The sequence below is a fragment of the Schistocerca serialis genome, chromosome 2, assembly GCF_023864345.2.
Source record: "Schistocerca serialis cubense isolate TAMUIC-IGC-003099 chromosome 2, iqSchSeri2.2, whole genome shotgun sequence".
NCBI classification, from domain to species: domain Eukaryota; kingdom Metazoa; phylum Arthropoda; class Insecta; order Orthoptera; family Acrididae; genus Schistocerca; species Schistocerca serialis.
The window spans coordinates 288,571,997-288,589,469 of NC_064639.1; the positions used below are offsets into that span (position 1 = coordinate 288,571,997).

Below are 17,473 nucleotides of genomic sequence, written 5' to 3' on the forward strand. Positions count from 1 at the left end.
CTGAAAAAAAGCACCGTTATTCCCGTTTTCAAGAAGGGTCGTGACCAGATACACACAATCACTGACCTATGTCGGTAACGTCAATCTGTTGTAAAGTAAGGACCATGTTTCATGATCACATTTATAAAGAACGGAAACCTCATCTTTTAAGTATACGCACATTAAGAATCAGAGCGCAGCTCCACTCTCTCGAACCACGCCACGGACACGATATGCCCGAAGTCCTCTACGACTGACTCTATTAATTCGTTATTCCTGTAATAAATCAGTGCTGGGGTTACGTCGCCGTCATAGCGCAGCGAGCGGGTATCAATGTAACCTGGGCGAAAAAAAAAATGTGTCAGGTGGTCCAGGCTGGAGAACCACGGCAGAGGAAGGCGGGGGTGGGGCTTCTCTTCTGCTGCTCCCCTCCGCCGCCCCCCCTCCCCCCCAACCCCCTCTGGCCGGCATCGACCTGGGCCGCCCCCGCCGCCGGCGCCTGCTGCCCCGCGGGAGTCGGCGCTTGTTTGTCAAAGCAAATGGCGGGAAATGCATCTCGCGCGCACCCGGCCCGCATCACAAGCAGAGCAGGGCACACGGGCGCACCGCCCAGATACCCACGTACTGGCTGAGCGGCGGACACAGCCGTTATTCTGCGCGGATCTATGGTACAGAGCAGGCGGCCTCCAACATGCACACTAGGGATGGGGGGGATGGCGGTTAGCGCTGAAACAGTCGGTTTTCGGTTACACCGTTTCTATCTCCAGTTTAACCTGGCTTAAAAGCAGTCAAAATATCCGGTTTCTGACATAACCGATTTTCGTATTTTAGGTTGCTATAGTAGTAAAGACAGACATCCAACAGATTGAAAAATTCTAAGATTCCCTCAGGCTTTTGCTTTTATACCTTTCAAGATACCTACAATCAAAATCTCAAATATCTACAGTACTGGCCATCAAAATTGCTACACCAAGAAGAAATGCAGATGATAAACGGGTATTCATTGGACAACTATATTATACTAGAACTGACATGTGATTACATTTTCACGCAATTTGGGTGCATAGATCCTGAGAAATCAGTACCCACAACAACTACCTCTGGCCGTAATAACGACCTTGATACGCCTGGACATTGAGTCAAACAGAGCTTAGATGGCGTGTACAGGTACAGCTGCCCATGCAGCTTCAACACTATACCACAGCTCATCAAGAGTAGTGACTGGTGTATTGTGACGAGCCAGTTGCTCGGCCACCATTGACCAGATGTTTTCAGTTGGTGAGAGATCTGGAGAATGTGCTGGCCAGGGCAGCAGTCGAACATTTTCTGTATACAGAAAGGCCCGTACAGCACCTGCAACATGCTGTCGTGCATTATCCTGCTGAAATGTAGGGTTTCTCAGGGATCGAATGAAGGGTAGAGCCACGGGTCGTAACACATCTGAATTGTAACGTCCACTGTTCAAAGTGCCGTCAATGCGAACAAGAGGTGACCGAGACGTGTAGCCAAAGACACCCCATACTATCACGCCGGGTGATACGCCAGTATGGCGATGACGAATACACGCTTCCAATGTGCGTTCACCGCAATGGCGAAAGGGGGAAGACGAGATGGACAGAGAGAGGGGGGACAGAAGATGACTCTGAGCACTATGCGACTTAACTTCTGAGGTCATCAGTCGCCTAGAACTTAGAACTAATTAAACCTAACTAACCTAAGGACATCACACACATCCATGTCCAAGGCAGGATTTGAACCTGCGACCGTAGCGGTCGCTCGGCTCCAGACTGTAGCGCCTAGAACCGCACGGCCACTCCGGCTGGCAGTTGATTATCATTTACATAAATATGTATGTGTCAATTATAGGGGAAATGTGTATAAAAATTTAATTGTTCGTTTGTTTACAATCTTAAATCTTCGAAAGTGTTTCACAGATTCATTCGATATTTTAACATAACGTTTCATTTTAAAACTCGTGTGTTTTCATGTACCTATTTTTTAAATACATGTAAAATATAAATAAATATGTAATATATGAAGGGGAACAGTTATAACGAATAATCTCGAAAAATTCTTGACAGATTTACTACAAATTTTTACACAGTCCTCTAATGAACATTCGGGCAGACACAGGTCATACACTTTAATATATATAAATATATTTTACCAAAAATCTCAAAAAGTGCTCGGCCGATTTACTTCAAATTTTTACAGGATACTGCAATAGACGTTTTGACGCATATATGTTAAGTATATTTTAATATTTATATTATCTATTATATACATTTATATAAAATACATAATAGTTAAATGCTGCTAGCAAATGAGAAAGTTGTATTTGTAGCTTGTGATTAAAATACTCCTACAAAAGAGGAGATGGACAGAGGGCTGAAAGGAAATGGACATAGGAAAGGGTAAGGAGGGGACGGAAAGAGAGAAGGAGCAGGAAAAGGAGTGAGGGGAAAGGTTACGGGCTGAGAGAAGAGGGAAGAGGAGGAGATGGACAATATCACGGAACTAAGTGAGTTCGAACGTGAGCAAATTGTTGGTGCTCGTATGGCGCCTGCTTCCCTAACCAAAGCACCCGAAGTGTTTGGCATCAAAAGGCACGTTACAGAAATTTACCGCGCATAAAGAAACGGAAAAACATCATTCGCTAAGTCACAACGCGGGAAAAACTGTGTGTTGGGTGATCGTGACAAACGGTAATCGAAGAGGATAGTGAGAACAAATAGGAGGGCAGCAGGTGCAAAAGAGAATGACGCACTCGCGAACCCTGTCAGGACCAAAACAAAGCGAAGGGAACTCTTTCAGCAGGGAATTGAGTGGTAAGATGTAATTCCAAAAACACTCATGAGTGATGCAAATACCCGTAATGAGAGCTATAAAACCTGGATTAAGGAGCTGTGGAAGAATATTATTTGATCGGATATGTCTCGTATCGTACTGCTTCAACTGCTGTATGAGTTTACTTCCAAAGAGTGAAACACAGCGGGGATTCGGCCATGAGATGGACAACCTAGTCCTAGTATTCCATGCATGCCATTGTTACTCTGCAAGGTGGTGTTACTGCCAAGGATTATGTGATCATTTTGACTTATCAGGTCCATCCCGTGGTGCAGTGTTTGTTCTCCAGTGGTGGTGCTGTGTTCCGAGACGACAGCACCCCTATTCACACAGCTATCGTCGTTCATGACTCGTTTTGTGAGCACTAAGATGAATTCTCGTATCTCCCCTGGCCACCACAGTAGCAGATCCCAGCATTATCGAGCCTTTGGTTCAAATGGCTCTGAGCACTATGGGACTTAACATCTGAGGTCATCAGTCCCCTAGAACTTAGAACTACTTAAACCTAACAACCTAAGGACATCACACACATCCATGCCCGAGGCAGGATTCGAACCTGCGACCGTAGCAGTCGCACGGTTCCGGACTGAGCGCCTAGAACAAAGGCTATCGAGCCTTTGTGGTCCACTTTGGAGAGAAGGGTGCTTGATCGCTTTCCACCTCGATGATCGTCACTTGAACTTCCCGCTATATTTCAGGAAGAATTGTATAAAATCCCGTCGAAAACTGTACAGGGAATTCTGAGACGACTGGAAGCTGTTTGAATGTCAATGGGTTCCACACCGCATTAAGTATGATAGTGTGTTGTATTTTTGGCGTTTCCATATTTTTTTCCACCTCCTGTACTTAAAAGAAGCTTACACACGCGGAGTAGCTCATTTTGGCGATAAGCTTGTCCACGCAGTGTGATTTACTGAGGGCGTATGTCGGTGAGGAAGCTTAGCGTCGGAAAGCTTAGAAGTAAGGACGGGTTTTCGCCTAATAGATAGGTCATCACCGACTCTGTTCAACTTGGTATTGGATTTCGTGATATGTGAACAAAACCACGTCCGTTCAAGGTATACAAATGTCTTACAAATTATAGCGCAACGCCACAATGGACAGCCTAGATTATAATAAACAAGAAAGAAAAAGGCACTGAAAAATATTTCTGAAATTACAGTGAAGTCAGGCTTCAAGACATGACTAAAGTATTTTAATGCAGACACCTGTCGAAATGTCAACCTACAGTAGAACTTTCACTCGCCCTTAGGTGAATTCTTCTGCAGCACACACGCCTTCGTTGAAGCATCGATTAAATAATTCAAATGGCTCTGAGCACTATGGGACTTAACATCTGAGGTCATCAGTCCCCTAGAAATTAGAACTACTTAAACCTAACTAACCTAAGGACATCACATACATCCATGCCCGAGGCAGGATTCGAACCTGCGACCCTAGCGGTCGCGCTGTTCCATACTGAAGCACCTAGAACCGCTCGACCACAGCGGCCGGCCAAACAACGATTACTGTGACTTTGTTAGGAAAAGCTGTTATAAAACTAGCCACATCAAACGTGTCAACATGGTGCAAGAATTTTCTCAAGGCCCACGTGAGCACATCGCAAGAAGACTGCCACGCCACAAGAAGAAAGTGATTGCGTGTTTTATAAAAATTTTCATGTGAACAACAAACCAACATACAAAGTGACATCGCCTCTTACTAGGATATCCTTCTTTCTCCCCACAGGATGATCATAGCAGTCATGTAAAGAAAATTTAGTATCTGCATTCACTTACGTTAAATATTTTTGAAATGCCGCTATAACCTAATGACGAACTATTACCTCGAAACACATCGCTACACAAATGATTTAGTAGTCAACAAATTTTGTGACTGGTAGTGGTATCTGCAAATTAGAGGTCAATATGGCTTCAAATTATGGTAAAAAGTTACTGATTCATGAACGCTCTAAATTCTGTGTTTTATGTAATTTTGTGTGTCTCCAAAAGTACTGTAGATAAGAAGCTGAAATTGGTATAGACGTTAGCAATCATCTTAACAAAATATTGTACAAAGTTTCATCTATTGGATTTAATTCAGTTTATAGAGTAAGTGTAGAAAAATTCATCGCTTGGACGATAGCGTCAAATCGTGGCTGAAACTTCTGCGGCCGCACCGCCATCTCTCGTGTTGTAGTCGTGACTAATTGCCTTTATGAAACTGTCCATCATGATCTCTTTATACAAAAGGCTGTGTCCCGACTGACTGACTGACTGACTGACTCACTCACTGACTTTTCATCGCCCACCCCAAACCGCTAAAGATAGAAACTTGAAATTTGGACAGGCTGTTGAACTTATGCTGTACGCGTCGTTAGAGAAAGAATTTCACCCCTAATGGGGTGAAATACGAAATGAAAGGTTTTTTTAAAAATATGTCGCTATTAAGGCAGTTTTGAAGTTAGATCTGCTGAATTTTTTTGGATGTCGCTAAACTGTTTCATTCTCAAATATTGGAGGAATATGGTCTGGTTAATCTACGCGTCATGGGTTACGCCGCTCACAACAGATAAATTCTTTCTAACTCTAATACTTGACTTATTGTGTCAAATATTTAAGGTGAGAAATGAAAACAGTGGGAAAGTTAACGTTAGAATTGGAGATCAAGAAGTAGACGAAGTTAAGAAATTCTGTTACCTTGGCAGCAAAATAACGTATGATGGACGGAACAAGGAGGACATCAGAAGTAGACTTATACTGATGAAGAGGGCATTCCAGGCCAAGAGAAGTGTGTTAGTATCAAATATAGGCCTTAAATGGAGGAAGAAATTTCTGAGAACGTACTTTTGGAGCATTGGAGCACAGCGTTAAATGGTCGTTAATAATCGTGGACTGCGGGAAAATCGGTACAGTAGAGTATCGAAGCATTTGAGATGTGGTACTATAGAAGAGTGTTGAAAATCAGATGGACTGATAAGATAAGGAATGAGGTGGTTCTCCGCAGATTAGGCGAAAAATGGAGCATATGGTAAAGTCTGACAAGAAGAAGGGACAAGATAATAGGACATGTGTTAAGGCGTAGGGAAATAACCTCCATGGTACTACAGGGAACTGTAGGGGGTAAAAACTGTAGAGGAAGACAGAGATTTGAATACATGCAATAAATATTTGAGGACGTAGGGTGCAGGTGCTACTCCGAAGTTAGTGCAGGAGAGGAATTCGTGGCGGGCCACATCAAACCAACCAGAAGGCTGATGGCTCAAAAAGAATTTGGTATCTCTTGTACTTTCCACGTTCCTAATCGTAAATATTTTCGTTTACTTTCTTGACAGTCCATTCCCGAGGCGTTGTTGAGAAATTTTTCGTTTTGTGGTTTTTCACGAGTGGTGGGGTGCGGACCCATTTCCTCCACCCCGAACCTGGAGGACCAGGCGAGTTTCTGTCGGTGTCTGGTTGTCTTTCTACTTAAGAGACGAATCTTACCTTTCAAGTCCGCAGCTCGTGGTCGTGCGGTAGCGTTCTCGCTTCCCGCGCCCGGGTTCCCGGGTTCGATTCCCGGCGGGGTCAGCGATTTTCTCTGCCTCGTGATGACTGGGTGTTGTGTGATGTTCTTAGGTTAGTTAGGTTTAAGTAGTTCTAAGTTCTAGGGGACTGATGACCATAGATGTTAAGTCCCATAGTGCTCAGAGCCATTTGAACCATTACCTTTCAAAATGTTGCCACTTCTTCCAGCTCCACCGTACTTAACGCCTTTGTTTCCGCTTTCGCTTCCATTATGGTCTTCGTCGGTGTCTCTGGACAAGAGGATTGCATTATACCTCGCAATACTGGGTTCTCAGCAGATCTTAGACACCAACTGCTTAATCGGGCCTACTATCGCAATCTGGAGACATCTACTGATACAAGTGGGTTCATATGAAGAATCTCTGGTTTTCCTTACTCTGAACTAATGCTCGTTCACGAAACTAAAAGCTACAGCTGTTATTACCTGGTAACCTACATTAATCAGTATGTTATGAACAACTAGTAGACAAACTGTATTAGGGGCGCGATATGTTGACCGCCGGCCTCTAAGTACTGATCGTTAAAAGTCGGTACCATTTGGAACACTTCGTGTGGATTGCTCTCTGGCGACTCTAAAGTTGTGACACTGTAATTGCCTGACGAAGTGTTTTTATATTGTCTGTGTGACACATTAATAAGAGTAATTGTCCCTAAAGTTAAATGCATTATGCAATGTGAGACACGATCACAAACGTTTATTAAATGTCAGTTTTCTTCTACTCATTGCGTTCTGTTACGACAACCACCTTAATATAATTTCATATTCTTTGCTGCTGATATGTACCGCACTTGAAGATGAATGTTTATTAATGTGTATTCACGAATCCCTGTTGCGTGCTTGGTTGATTTGGAGGGAGAGGGCCAAACAGCGAGGTCATCGGTCCCACTGCATTGGCGAAAGATGGGGAAGGAAGTCGGCCATGCACTTTCGAAGGAACCATCACGGCATTTGCCTGAGGGGATTTAGGGAAATCACGGAAAACCTACATCAGGATGGGCGGGCACGAGTTTCAACCGTCGTCCTCCAGACTGCGATTCCAGTGTGCTAACCACTGCGCCACCTCGCTCGGTCCTGTTACTTCGGTGTCTAAATTTATACCAGTGCAGGTGATCGGTATGAGTCACACACTTGTGTTGTCAGTACTGGAAGACGAAGACACGCATTGGCTATTGACAGTCTTACGGCGCCCAGGTAGGCATGTTGTGTTACGTTATGTTGTGTTATGGGAGTAATGTTTGCTGATGTGCATAATTAATTTACTTTTGACGTGCCAACGCATTGCTCATTTCATGCTTTATGTAGCTGGAAATTCAATGGAATGATTTTGTGAGTGGCTGGTAAAAGATGATTGTAATAATCTTTATGAAGATCTGAAGATGGTAACTTAGTTTTACCTAAACCGATTATCTATAACAAAGTTTTTATATCGATCTCGGCTAAAAAGTTCTTCTTTTCCTAAGTTTTCACTGCACATCGCCCCTTCGAGCTCAACATAAGTAAAGTAACAGAAAACAAAACATCTTCTAACCTTGCAGTGGTCACGGTACTTACCCCTGCCCATGGATAACGTATTAAAGTATTACTGTCTCTGTATGAATTTTTTTGGCTACTGAGCAGAAAAATCACACTCTTAAGAAGCTCTTAACGGTAGTTGATATTTCTGATTCGACTAGTAGTTGTTAAGTGCATCTTATTATAAAAGACCGCTGAGACAGTGGAGCGCACGAGCCCAGTTTGGGCCGGACGCGCTTTAACAGCTGTTGTTCCACGGCAAGCATTACGTTTTAAACTAACTCGATGACGACCAGGGCAGCATGCGCTTTAACGACTACTGTTCCATGGCAAGCATTATATTTTAACCAAACTGGAAGACGCGATATAGACGACCAATGAAGAGATCGAGATGACAGTTAAGTTAAATTCCTTTGATTTCGAAATGAGCTAACAACAATTCCTTGTAATGGTAGAAGAAGACATATGAGGTCACACTTTGATGGCGGTCTATTGAGTTGAGTTTTATCTGTACAACATATCATAGTTTTAGCAGTATTTATATTTGGTGTATTACGCTATCGTCCGGTAATCAAGATCTAGTTTTTCCAAGATTTCCGCAAATCGCTTAAGGAAAATGCTGGGATGGTTCCTTTGAAAGACGACGGCTGCTTTCCTTCCGTAACCTTCCAAAATTGTAGCTTTTGCTGCGCCCTTAATGACCTCGTCGTGGACGGGACGTTAAAGCGAATCTTAATTCCTTCCTTCCGTCTACTGTGTTCTTGTTCGTCCACAACTTACCTTCTATATTACCACCCACATACCGGGAACTGTGTACATTCTCAATCACGCTCCGGGTCAGTGTGTGTGACGTAGCAACGTGCACCGCCCATATACAAGATGTTCGGAAATTCCCGTTACAAACTTCTAGAACTTGTAGAGGGGAGTGAGTACATAATACTGTGAATAGGAACCCATGTCTGGAAACGTATTGTTTCCGTGCTAGAGCAGTTTGAAAACGTGTTTGGTGGGTAGGTACGCAACAGGGTTCGTACGGTGGGGGTGTGGTTGCGTGGGCTAATGTCGTTTAACGTCTGTCCTACCACTCGGACTTGGTTCGAGTCTCAGTTGCCTCTGTGAGTGTTAGAGCAACATGGCTGAGTACTCGTTTGCAGAATACCTCGAAGTTCACGGAAATGGAATAGCTGCTCGTCGATTTATCAAGATCGTTCCCCACAACGTCCGACCCCACCGCATACCCTTTTCGCCACAATTACGCAACGGCTTCGAAAGTGGGTACCTTCACCGTCAGCAGGCGTGACTGTGGTGCTCCAAGGAGAAGCCGCACACCCGCACTGGAAAAGGTCGTACTGTACCACGGTGAAGAGAACCCTTTAACGAGTACACGAGCAATTTCCTTGGCTATTAATGATTGGAACTGCAAAACGAGAACCGGTCGGAGTGGCCGAGCGGTTCTCGGCGCTTCAGTCTGGAACCGATCGAACGCTACGGTCGCAGGTTCGAATCCTGCCTCGGGCATGGATGTGTGTGATGTCCTTGGGTTAGTTGGGTTTAATTAGTTCTAAGTTCTTAGGGACTGTTCTTCTTTTTTTTTTTTTTTTTTTTTTTTAGATCGAGAGATGTAGTGGGTCATGCTTAATCAATTACTTGTAAAAGTGGTCATGTTACCAACATGTTTTCATGTTGAATTTCCAAAAGCAGTGATACATACGTTTTTTGTTTTTAATTCTAACAGAGAAGCAAAAACAGATTTTCATAGATTTAGCTTTGAAAGTGCTTTCATAATGAAATAACTTTTCATCCCCTGTTTCACCCCCTTACAGGTTGAATTTCCAAAAACAGTAAAACCCTTTTTTTAATTTCTAGCTGAGAAGCCAAATTAGAATTTTCTTAGATTTAGGTTTTAAAATGCTTTCATAGTCAGATATCTTCATAAGCCATTTCATCACCTATTTCAACGCCTTATAGAGTAAAAAAAAAATAAAAATAAACTAGACACCTCCCGAACAGACCATGACGGCCCAACGGTACCGACCGGCCGCCGGGTCATCCTCAGCCCATAGGCGTCGCTAGATGCGGATGTGGAGGGGCAGGTGGTCAGTACACCGCTCTCCCGGCCGTAAGTTTCCGAGACCGGAGCCGCTACTTCTCAATCAAGTAACTCCTCAGTTTGCTTCACAAGGGCTGAGTGCGCCCCGCTTACCAACAGCGCTCGGCAGACCGGATGGTCACCCATCCAAGTGCTAGCCCAGACCGACAGCGCTTAACTTTGGTAATCTGACGGGAACCGGTGTTACCACTGCTGCAAGGTTTTTACAGAAACACGTAATTTTTTTATTTCCAACAGAGAAGCCGAACACCTATTTTCATAGATGTAACTTCAAAAATAGTTTAGTAGTTCTTTAATGGTGATTCATTTCCAAAAAAACTTCCTCTCACTATTTCACCCCCACACGGGTTAAATTTCCAAAAATGCTGAGAGACGTATTTCTGTATAGCGATGTGAGAAATAATTCCTTGGTAATCACGGCAGGGTATGGCCTAACAGTCGATGCCGCAACAACTGAGGACAGTTCCTCTTTTGACCTGATGATAACATTGGAAAAGTTTGGGAATCGGAAGGTGTTTATAACTGGTGACCTAAATGCCAGAACGGGTTCCAAATTAACTGACCTGGTAACAGGACGCCAAGGAGAATCTGTTTTGAATAATAACTGGGAAGACTAATTAATTTATGTGAGCAACGGAAACTAAAAATTGCCAATGGATGGTTTTTGTACAAAAACACCCAAAAATGTATATGAAGCATCCCACGCGTAACCTAAAAACGATCATTGATGACATTATTGTCAGACAGATCACTGAGCTGAAAATCTCACACAATACAGCCACGCGTGGTCCAGAATGTGGCTCACATCATTTCTTAGCCGTAGCAAAGACTTTCTTTCCCTACAAACAAGACTTACATCGTAAACCGCCATCTGAATATCAAGTACAATATTGAATAAAACAATGGAATTTACAAGTACAATATTGAGAGTTTGAGAAATATCTCAACTAAGTTGTTGAACTAGAAGAGTTTAGCTACGAAGTTAAACAGGATAGCAGAAGGATCAGCAAACGAACCTGAAAACACTCACACATGAGAGTGGAAATGAAATCCTCGGAGAAGAAATAGTCCCTGAAAGGTATAGGGGAGATACACAATGGTGGATGAAGAGACAGAAAAGGCTGTTGATGAGAAAAATTTTAATAATATGAAATGGTTTTCTACACAAGACACTGAAGATAGACTAAATTATAATGACAAGAGGAGAAGTAACAAAGACAAAGCACTGGGAAGAGACATCCCAAGATAAACTAGTAGCAGGAAACACAAAAGTAAATAAAACACGGAAAGGTAAGCGAACGCAGCATAAAAATGTAGCAGGAGTGAGTCTTATTTCTATTGAGGGTGGAGAACCTGTTACAGAAATATTCTAATGGAAAATTGAACAGAATTCACAGGCGATCATGAAAACCATCTTGGTAACTCAAGACAAACCGAACAAGAAACCTTCGTAGACTCAGGAGATGTAAGAAAAGCTCTCCAAGAAATGAAAATGGTGTAGCATGGGGGAATGTACAGGGTGGTTGTAATTAAACTTTCGCTACTTGAGAGCCACCACATGAAAAAGAGTGATCGTATGACAATAAAACTTTGTGGAAAAATTTGTAAGGGCATGCGAAAGAGAAATAACGCATAAACCATTAAAGAAACACGTTTTAATTTCCACATGAGAGGGCAAAACTGGTGATTGAAATTTCATGAGAAGATCCCGTCGCAACGAAAAACGCCTTTGTTTTAATGACTGCGACTCCAATTCACGTATCATGTTCGTGACACTGTCTTCCCTATTTCGCTATAATGCAAAACGAGCTGCCCTTCTTTGTACTTTTTCGATGTCATCCGTCAGTCCCACCTGATGCGGATCCCACACCGCACAGCAATACTCCAGAATAGGGTGGACAAGAGTAGTGTAAGCAGTCTCTTTGGTAGACCTGTTGCACCTTCTAAGTGTTCTGCCAATGAATCGCAGTCTTTGGTTTGCTCTACCCACAATATTATCTATGTGATCGTTCCAATTTAGGTTATTTGTAATTTAATCCCTAAGTATTTAGTTGAATTTACAGCCCTCAGATTTGTGTGACTTATCGCGTAATCGAAGTTTAGCTAATTTCTTTTAGTACTCATGTGAATAACTTCGCACTTTTCTTTATTCAGGGTCAAATTCCACTTTTCGCACCATACAGATATCTTATCTAAATCATTTTGCAAGTCGTTTTGATCATCTGATGACTTTACAAGACGGTAAATAACAGAATCATCTGCAAACAATCTAAGACGGCTACTCAGATTGTCGCCCATGTCGTTAATATAGATCAGGAACAATAGAGGGCCTATAACACTTCCTTGGGCAACACCGGATATTACTTCTGTTTTACTCGATGACTTTCCGTCTGTTACTACGAACTGCGACCTTTCTGACAGGAAATCACGAATCCAGTCGCACAACTGAGGCGATACTCCGTAGGCACGCAGTTTGGTTAGAAGACGCTTATGAGGAACGGTGTCGAAAGCCTTCTGGAGATCTAAAAATATGGAATCAATTTGACATCCCCTGTCGATAGGACTTATTACTTCATGAGTATAAAGAGCTAGTTGTGTTTCACAAGAACGATATTTTCTGAATCCGTGGTGACTATGTGTCAAGAAATCGTTTTCTTCGAGGTACTTCATAATGTCCGAATACAGTATATGTTCTAAAGCCCTACTGCAAATCGACGTTAGTGTCGATGATGATGTTTGGTTTGTGGGGCGCTCAACTGCGCGCCCATCAGCGCCCGTACAAAGTCACAATTTTTAAACACTCCAATTTTTTACATCGTCCAATCTAGCCACTGTCACGAATGATGATGATGATGAGGGGGAGGAGGAGGACAATACAAACACCCAGTCCACGGGGAGAGCAAATCCCCAACCCGGGCGGGAATCGAACCCGGGACTCTGTGATCCAGAGGCAGTAACGCTACCCATTAGACCACGAGGTGCGGACGCTGGCAGTGTCAGGTAATCATTACAAATAACAATTTTTGCAGAACTGGAAGAGGAAATGTCGTGGAATGGGAATACGTGTAGGACAAGAAACACTGTACGCTTTGCTCTTCGCCGATGACCAAGGCCCTAATCTCGGGAGACATGTTCAGCAAATTGCACGAATAATACTCAAAATGAGGCCTGACATAAAAAGTTCAAAGTAGTGGGTGAAGATCACCGAGAAATTCTGAATGCAGGACTCTTCAAGTTTAAAAATGTCTGTACATTTAAATACTTGGGCGTCACTTTTACAACAAATGGAAAGAGCACACAAGACATGACAAACAAAACTGGGCAAGAAAAAAAAGGGTAATTAGCCAACTTAACTACTTGCTATAGAGACAAACAGAACAAAGGTTTTCCCGTGGATTTCCATCATAGGGAGTATTAACAAATAGGGCGCTGAAATATGGGAGTTAACCAAAAAGGAGAAAAATAAACTGATGTCTATTGAGATGGCCTCATTATCATCAGTGGAAGGCAACGGAAAACCACTACTGGAATCACTTCCCTAGACGCTCGTGCGGTGGACCTCTCTGACGAGGCTTCCCCCATGACAAGATCTGCCGTAAGGCACAACACAAAGTTATTGAGATAGATTTTTGGCAAAGAAGTTGTCGCATCTCTAGAATAGCACATATCAGACAGCAGCTGAGCGAAGAAAACGCGGAACACCACCTAGAAGGCGGATCAAGATGTTAAAGACTGAATGTGTTCAAGGGACTTTCAGGAAGAAGACATATAGCCAACTGTGGAAGTTGAGAGGTGGAAGACGACGACCGTCGCAAAAAATTAATTAATAACAAGATCGCTACACATGCTGCCTGACGTGCCCTTCTACAATGTGAGTATTGCGTCTTGAGCGGGACCACTGCCAAGGCATGCTCTCAGATGGCATCATTTCGATGCAGTCATACCATTTCTTCCCTTTTTTTTATAGCGCCTAATCTCTTCTGTCATTGTTGTTTTCACGTCTTATTGCTACCTTATGTCGTCGCTCCATAGTCTGTCTCTTAGCGTTAGTCCAAGAAGTGACCTCAGAAACCTCATCTCAGATGCTTCAAGTTTTTGTTCCTTTCTTTTCTATAAAGACCAGTTTTCACTGCCGTACATAAGAGCAGGCTTAGCTGCTGCGTTGTGAAGCCTTAGTGTTACATCTTTCCTCACATTTCATCCAAGTTACCTCCGTATACAACCATTTAAAACGTTATATTTCCGTATATTTTATACCACAGTTGAATTAGTTTTGATATTAGGATATTTATATCTTTGTTCCGAGATAGTTAAATGAATGGACTTGTTCTATTATCTTCTTCTTTATCACCATTTTTCTTCTTATGTTTTACCTTTCCATTACCATTACTTTTACTTTGTTTTACAGATACAGCAATTCGATAAGTTTGTAAAACTTCGTTCAGTTCAAACACATTTTCTTGTGAAGCGGCTTCACTGTCTGATAGGAAAACCTTGTCTGCAAATAAAATAGTGCCAGTAAATTTCTTCACTCCCAGATTCTTTCTCTTGACGTTTTTACAGATACATTCTTCCAAACCTTCGTTGATATATACGAGGGAGTGCAGGAAAGTAATGTTTCCGAATTTTAATGTGAAAACTTTTAAAGCTTTTTAAATAGTTTTCACAAAAAAAAAATCCGGGGGTATTAGTTTTCAGCACTACTCGTATATCAAGAAGCATTGGTGAGAGACCACATCCTAGTTTTAGACGCTGGTTTACAGTCAACAACTCCTTATACTAATTTTAGTATTATCGTATAGTAATTTAATGACATTCACCAAATTTAGAGGTGCATTGTAGTCAGTGAGTATTCCCCATAATTTCAGCCTTTTTACCTTAGAGTTAGCCTCCTCGTAGTCTAAGGAGAGCAGAGATGTGAAGATTGTTGAACTCTCTTCTCTTTTCTGTCAGTATTTAAAAACGAGTGCCGCTTCTGCACAGCACCTCTGTTTACGAAAGCCGCATTGCTCCTCTCGTAAAAGCGTTTCTGCTGTTGGTTGGAGTTTCCTTTTAATGATATATGAATAAATTTTGTAAGCAGCATTGAAAGTGGATACAGCCCTGTAAGTTGAGCGTTGTATTTTATATCTTTCTTGTAAATTAAATCATTGTTGCCTTCCGTTACTCTGGAATTTTTCGCAAGCATCAAAATCACTCATCAACAGCACAAATAACTTTTTCCATGTAATATTGCCATATTTCCAGTTTTCTAGATTTATTCCATCTGTACGTGTACCCTTGCTGTTCCTGGCCTCCTTTAAAATACCGGGTGATCAAAAAGTCAGTATAAATTTGAAAACTTAATAAACCACGGTATAATGTAGATAGACAGGTAAAAATTGACACACATGCTTGGAATGACATGGGGTTTTATTAGCACAAAAAAAATTCACAAAATGTCCGACAGATGGCGCTGGACAGCAAAACGTCAGTGACTGCGCATGACAATCGTGTATAAAAATAAGAGAGAATCTTGCTGCTGCCAGCCCGCCCCGATGGGGAATTGAAATACAATAAAGAAAAAAAAAAAGAGAGAGAATCAGATGCGCCAACAGTCGTAGCATGTTAACGTTACCTGAAAAGGTGCTTTTAGTGACTCTGTATTATCAGAATGGGGAATGTGTTAGTTCAACGTTACGATCCTATCGCCATAGGAAGGGGATTCGAACGGGTAAAGGTCCGTTGACAAATGCAGCTGTGGCGAGAATGATTTCAAAGTTCGAAGCCACGGGCTGTTTAAACGATAGACCCCGTAGGGGCCGACCGAGCACAAGGCGTAATGCTGCTGAGACAGTTCAGGAAGAAATGCAGACTGTAGCGGGTTCGTCTATGCACGGGGAAGTCAGCGCTCGTGCAGTCGCACGTCGCATCGGCATTCCATACACTACTGCAAACAGTAGTGTACTTAGGCGTACCCTCCGATGCTATCCGTACAAAATCCATCGGAATCATGAACTGTTACCTGGCGATTTAATGAAGCGGAGGGCATTTGCGGTGTGAGCGTTTCAAAAGATGGCGGAAGACGAAGATTGGTTGAGTAACGTGTTGTGGACCGACGAAGCTCATTTCACTCTCCGAGGGTCTGTCAACGCCCACAGCTGCAGAATTTGGGCTACCGAAAATCCTAGAACTGTCGTGGAAACTCCATTGCACGACGAGAAAGTCACGGTATGGGTTGGATTTAGCACATCTACCGTTATCGGGCCTTTTTTTCTTCGAGGAAATGCGTGATTCTGGTTTTGTAACTGCTACCGTGACGGGTCAGAGGTACGCCGATATGTTACAGAATCATATCATACCCAGCCTGGGTGGTAAACACCTGCTGGAACGTACGATGTTATGCAGGATGGCGCTCCACCCCATATTGCTAGACGCGTGAAAGATCTCTTGCGCGGCCGGCCGGTGTGGCCGTGCGGTTAAAGGCGCTTCAGTCTGGAACCGCGTGACCGCTACGGTCGCAGGTTCGAATCCTGCCTCGGGCATGGATGTGTGTGATGTCCTTAGGTTAGTTAGGTTTAAGTAGTTCTAAGTTCTAGGCGACTGATGACCTCAGAAGTTAAGTCGCATAGTGCTCAGAGCCATCTCTTGCGCGCTTCGTTTGGTGATGATCATGTGCTCAGCCGCCACTTTCGTCATGCTTGGCCTCCCAGGTCCCCAGACCTCAGTACGTGCAATTATTGGCTTTTGGGTTACCTGAAGTCGCAAGTGTATCGTGATCGACCGACATCTTTAGGGATGCTGAAAGACAGCATCACAGCCTCACCATAACTCCGGACATGCTTTACAGTGCTGTTCACAACATTGTTCCTCGACTACAGCTATTGTTGAGGAATGATGGTGGACATATTGAGCATTTCCTGTGAAGAACATCATCTTTGATTTGTCTTCCTTTGTTATGCTAATTATTGCTATTCTGATCAGATGAAGCGCCATCTGTCGGAAATTTTTTGAACTTTTGTATTTTTTTTTTTTTTTGTTCTTATAAAACCCCATGTCATTTCAAGCATGTGTGTCAATTTGTACCTCTCTATCTGCATTATTCCGTGATTTATTCAGTTTCCAAACTTATACTGACTTTTTGATCACGCAGTACATCGTAGGTCTGTCATTGTTTTTGCGCCGTATTACCTACATTGCCAGTACTTGTTTATCAGGGATTATCTTCCTTGACTAAAAGCTGTTTATATGGCGACAACCAGGAATACTGTGTTACACGCAACAAAGAAGACCATCTAGGCCAAGAGCGACTTTATATCTGGCTGGATGATAAGGAGTGACAGATTTTGATACACAAGCAGAACACAGAATCAACAAGATGAAGTTTGTCATGCAGATAGCACGACAGAGCTATGTGGCAATGTAAAGAGAATTTCAAGCAGGTTAAAGAATAGCAGATTGAGATTTACACGGCACGTGGTACGTCCTGAGGATGGACGA

The 17,473-nt window shown here is 42.8% G+C and overlaps 1 protein-coding gene across 1 annotated transcript in view; it reads right to left on the reverse strand.

Annotated features, from left to right (window-relative positions):
* Positions 1-340: 340 nt before the first annotated feature.
* The window catches only part of LOC126455913 (homeobox protein unc-4 homolog), a 476,524-nt gene continuing 459,391 nt past the window's right edge, over positions 341-17,473 (reverse strand). Inside the window, exon 11 of the mRNA XM_050091671.1 lies at positions 341-677. Within this exon, the coding sequence (XP_049947628.1) occupies positions 341-677 (337 nt within the window). The remainder of the gene's footprint in view (positions 678-17,473) is intronic.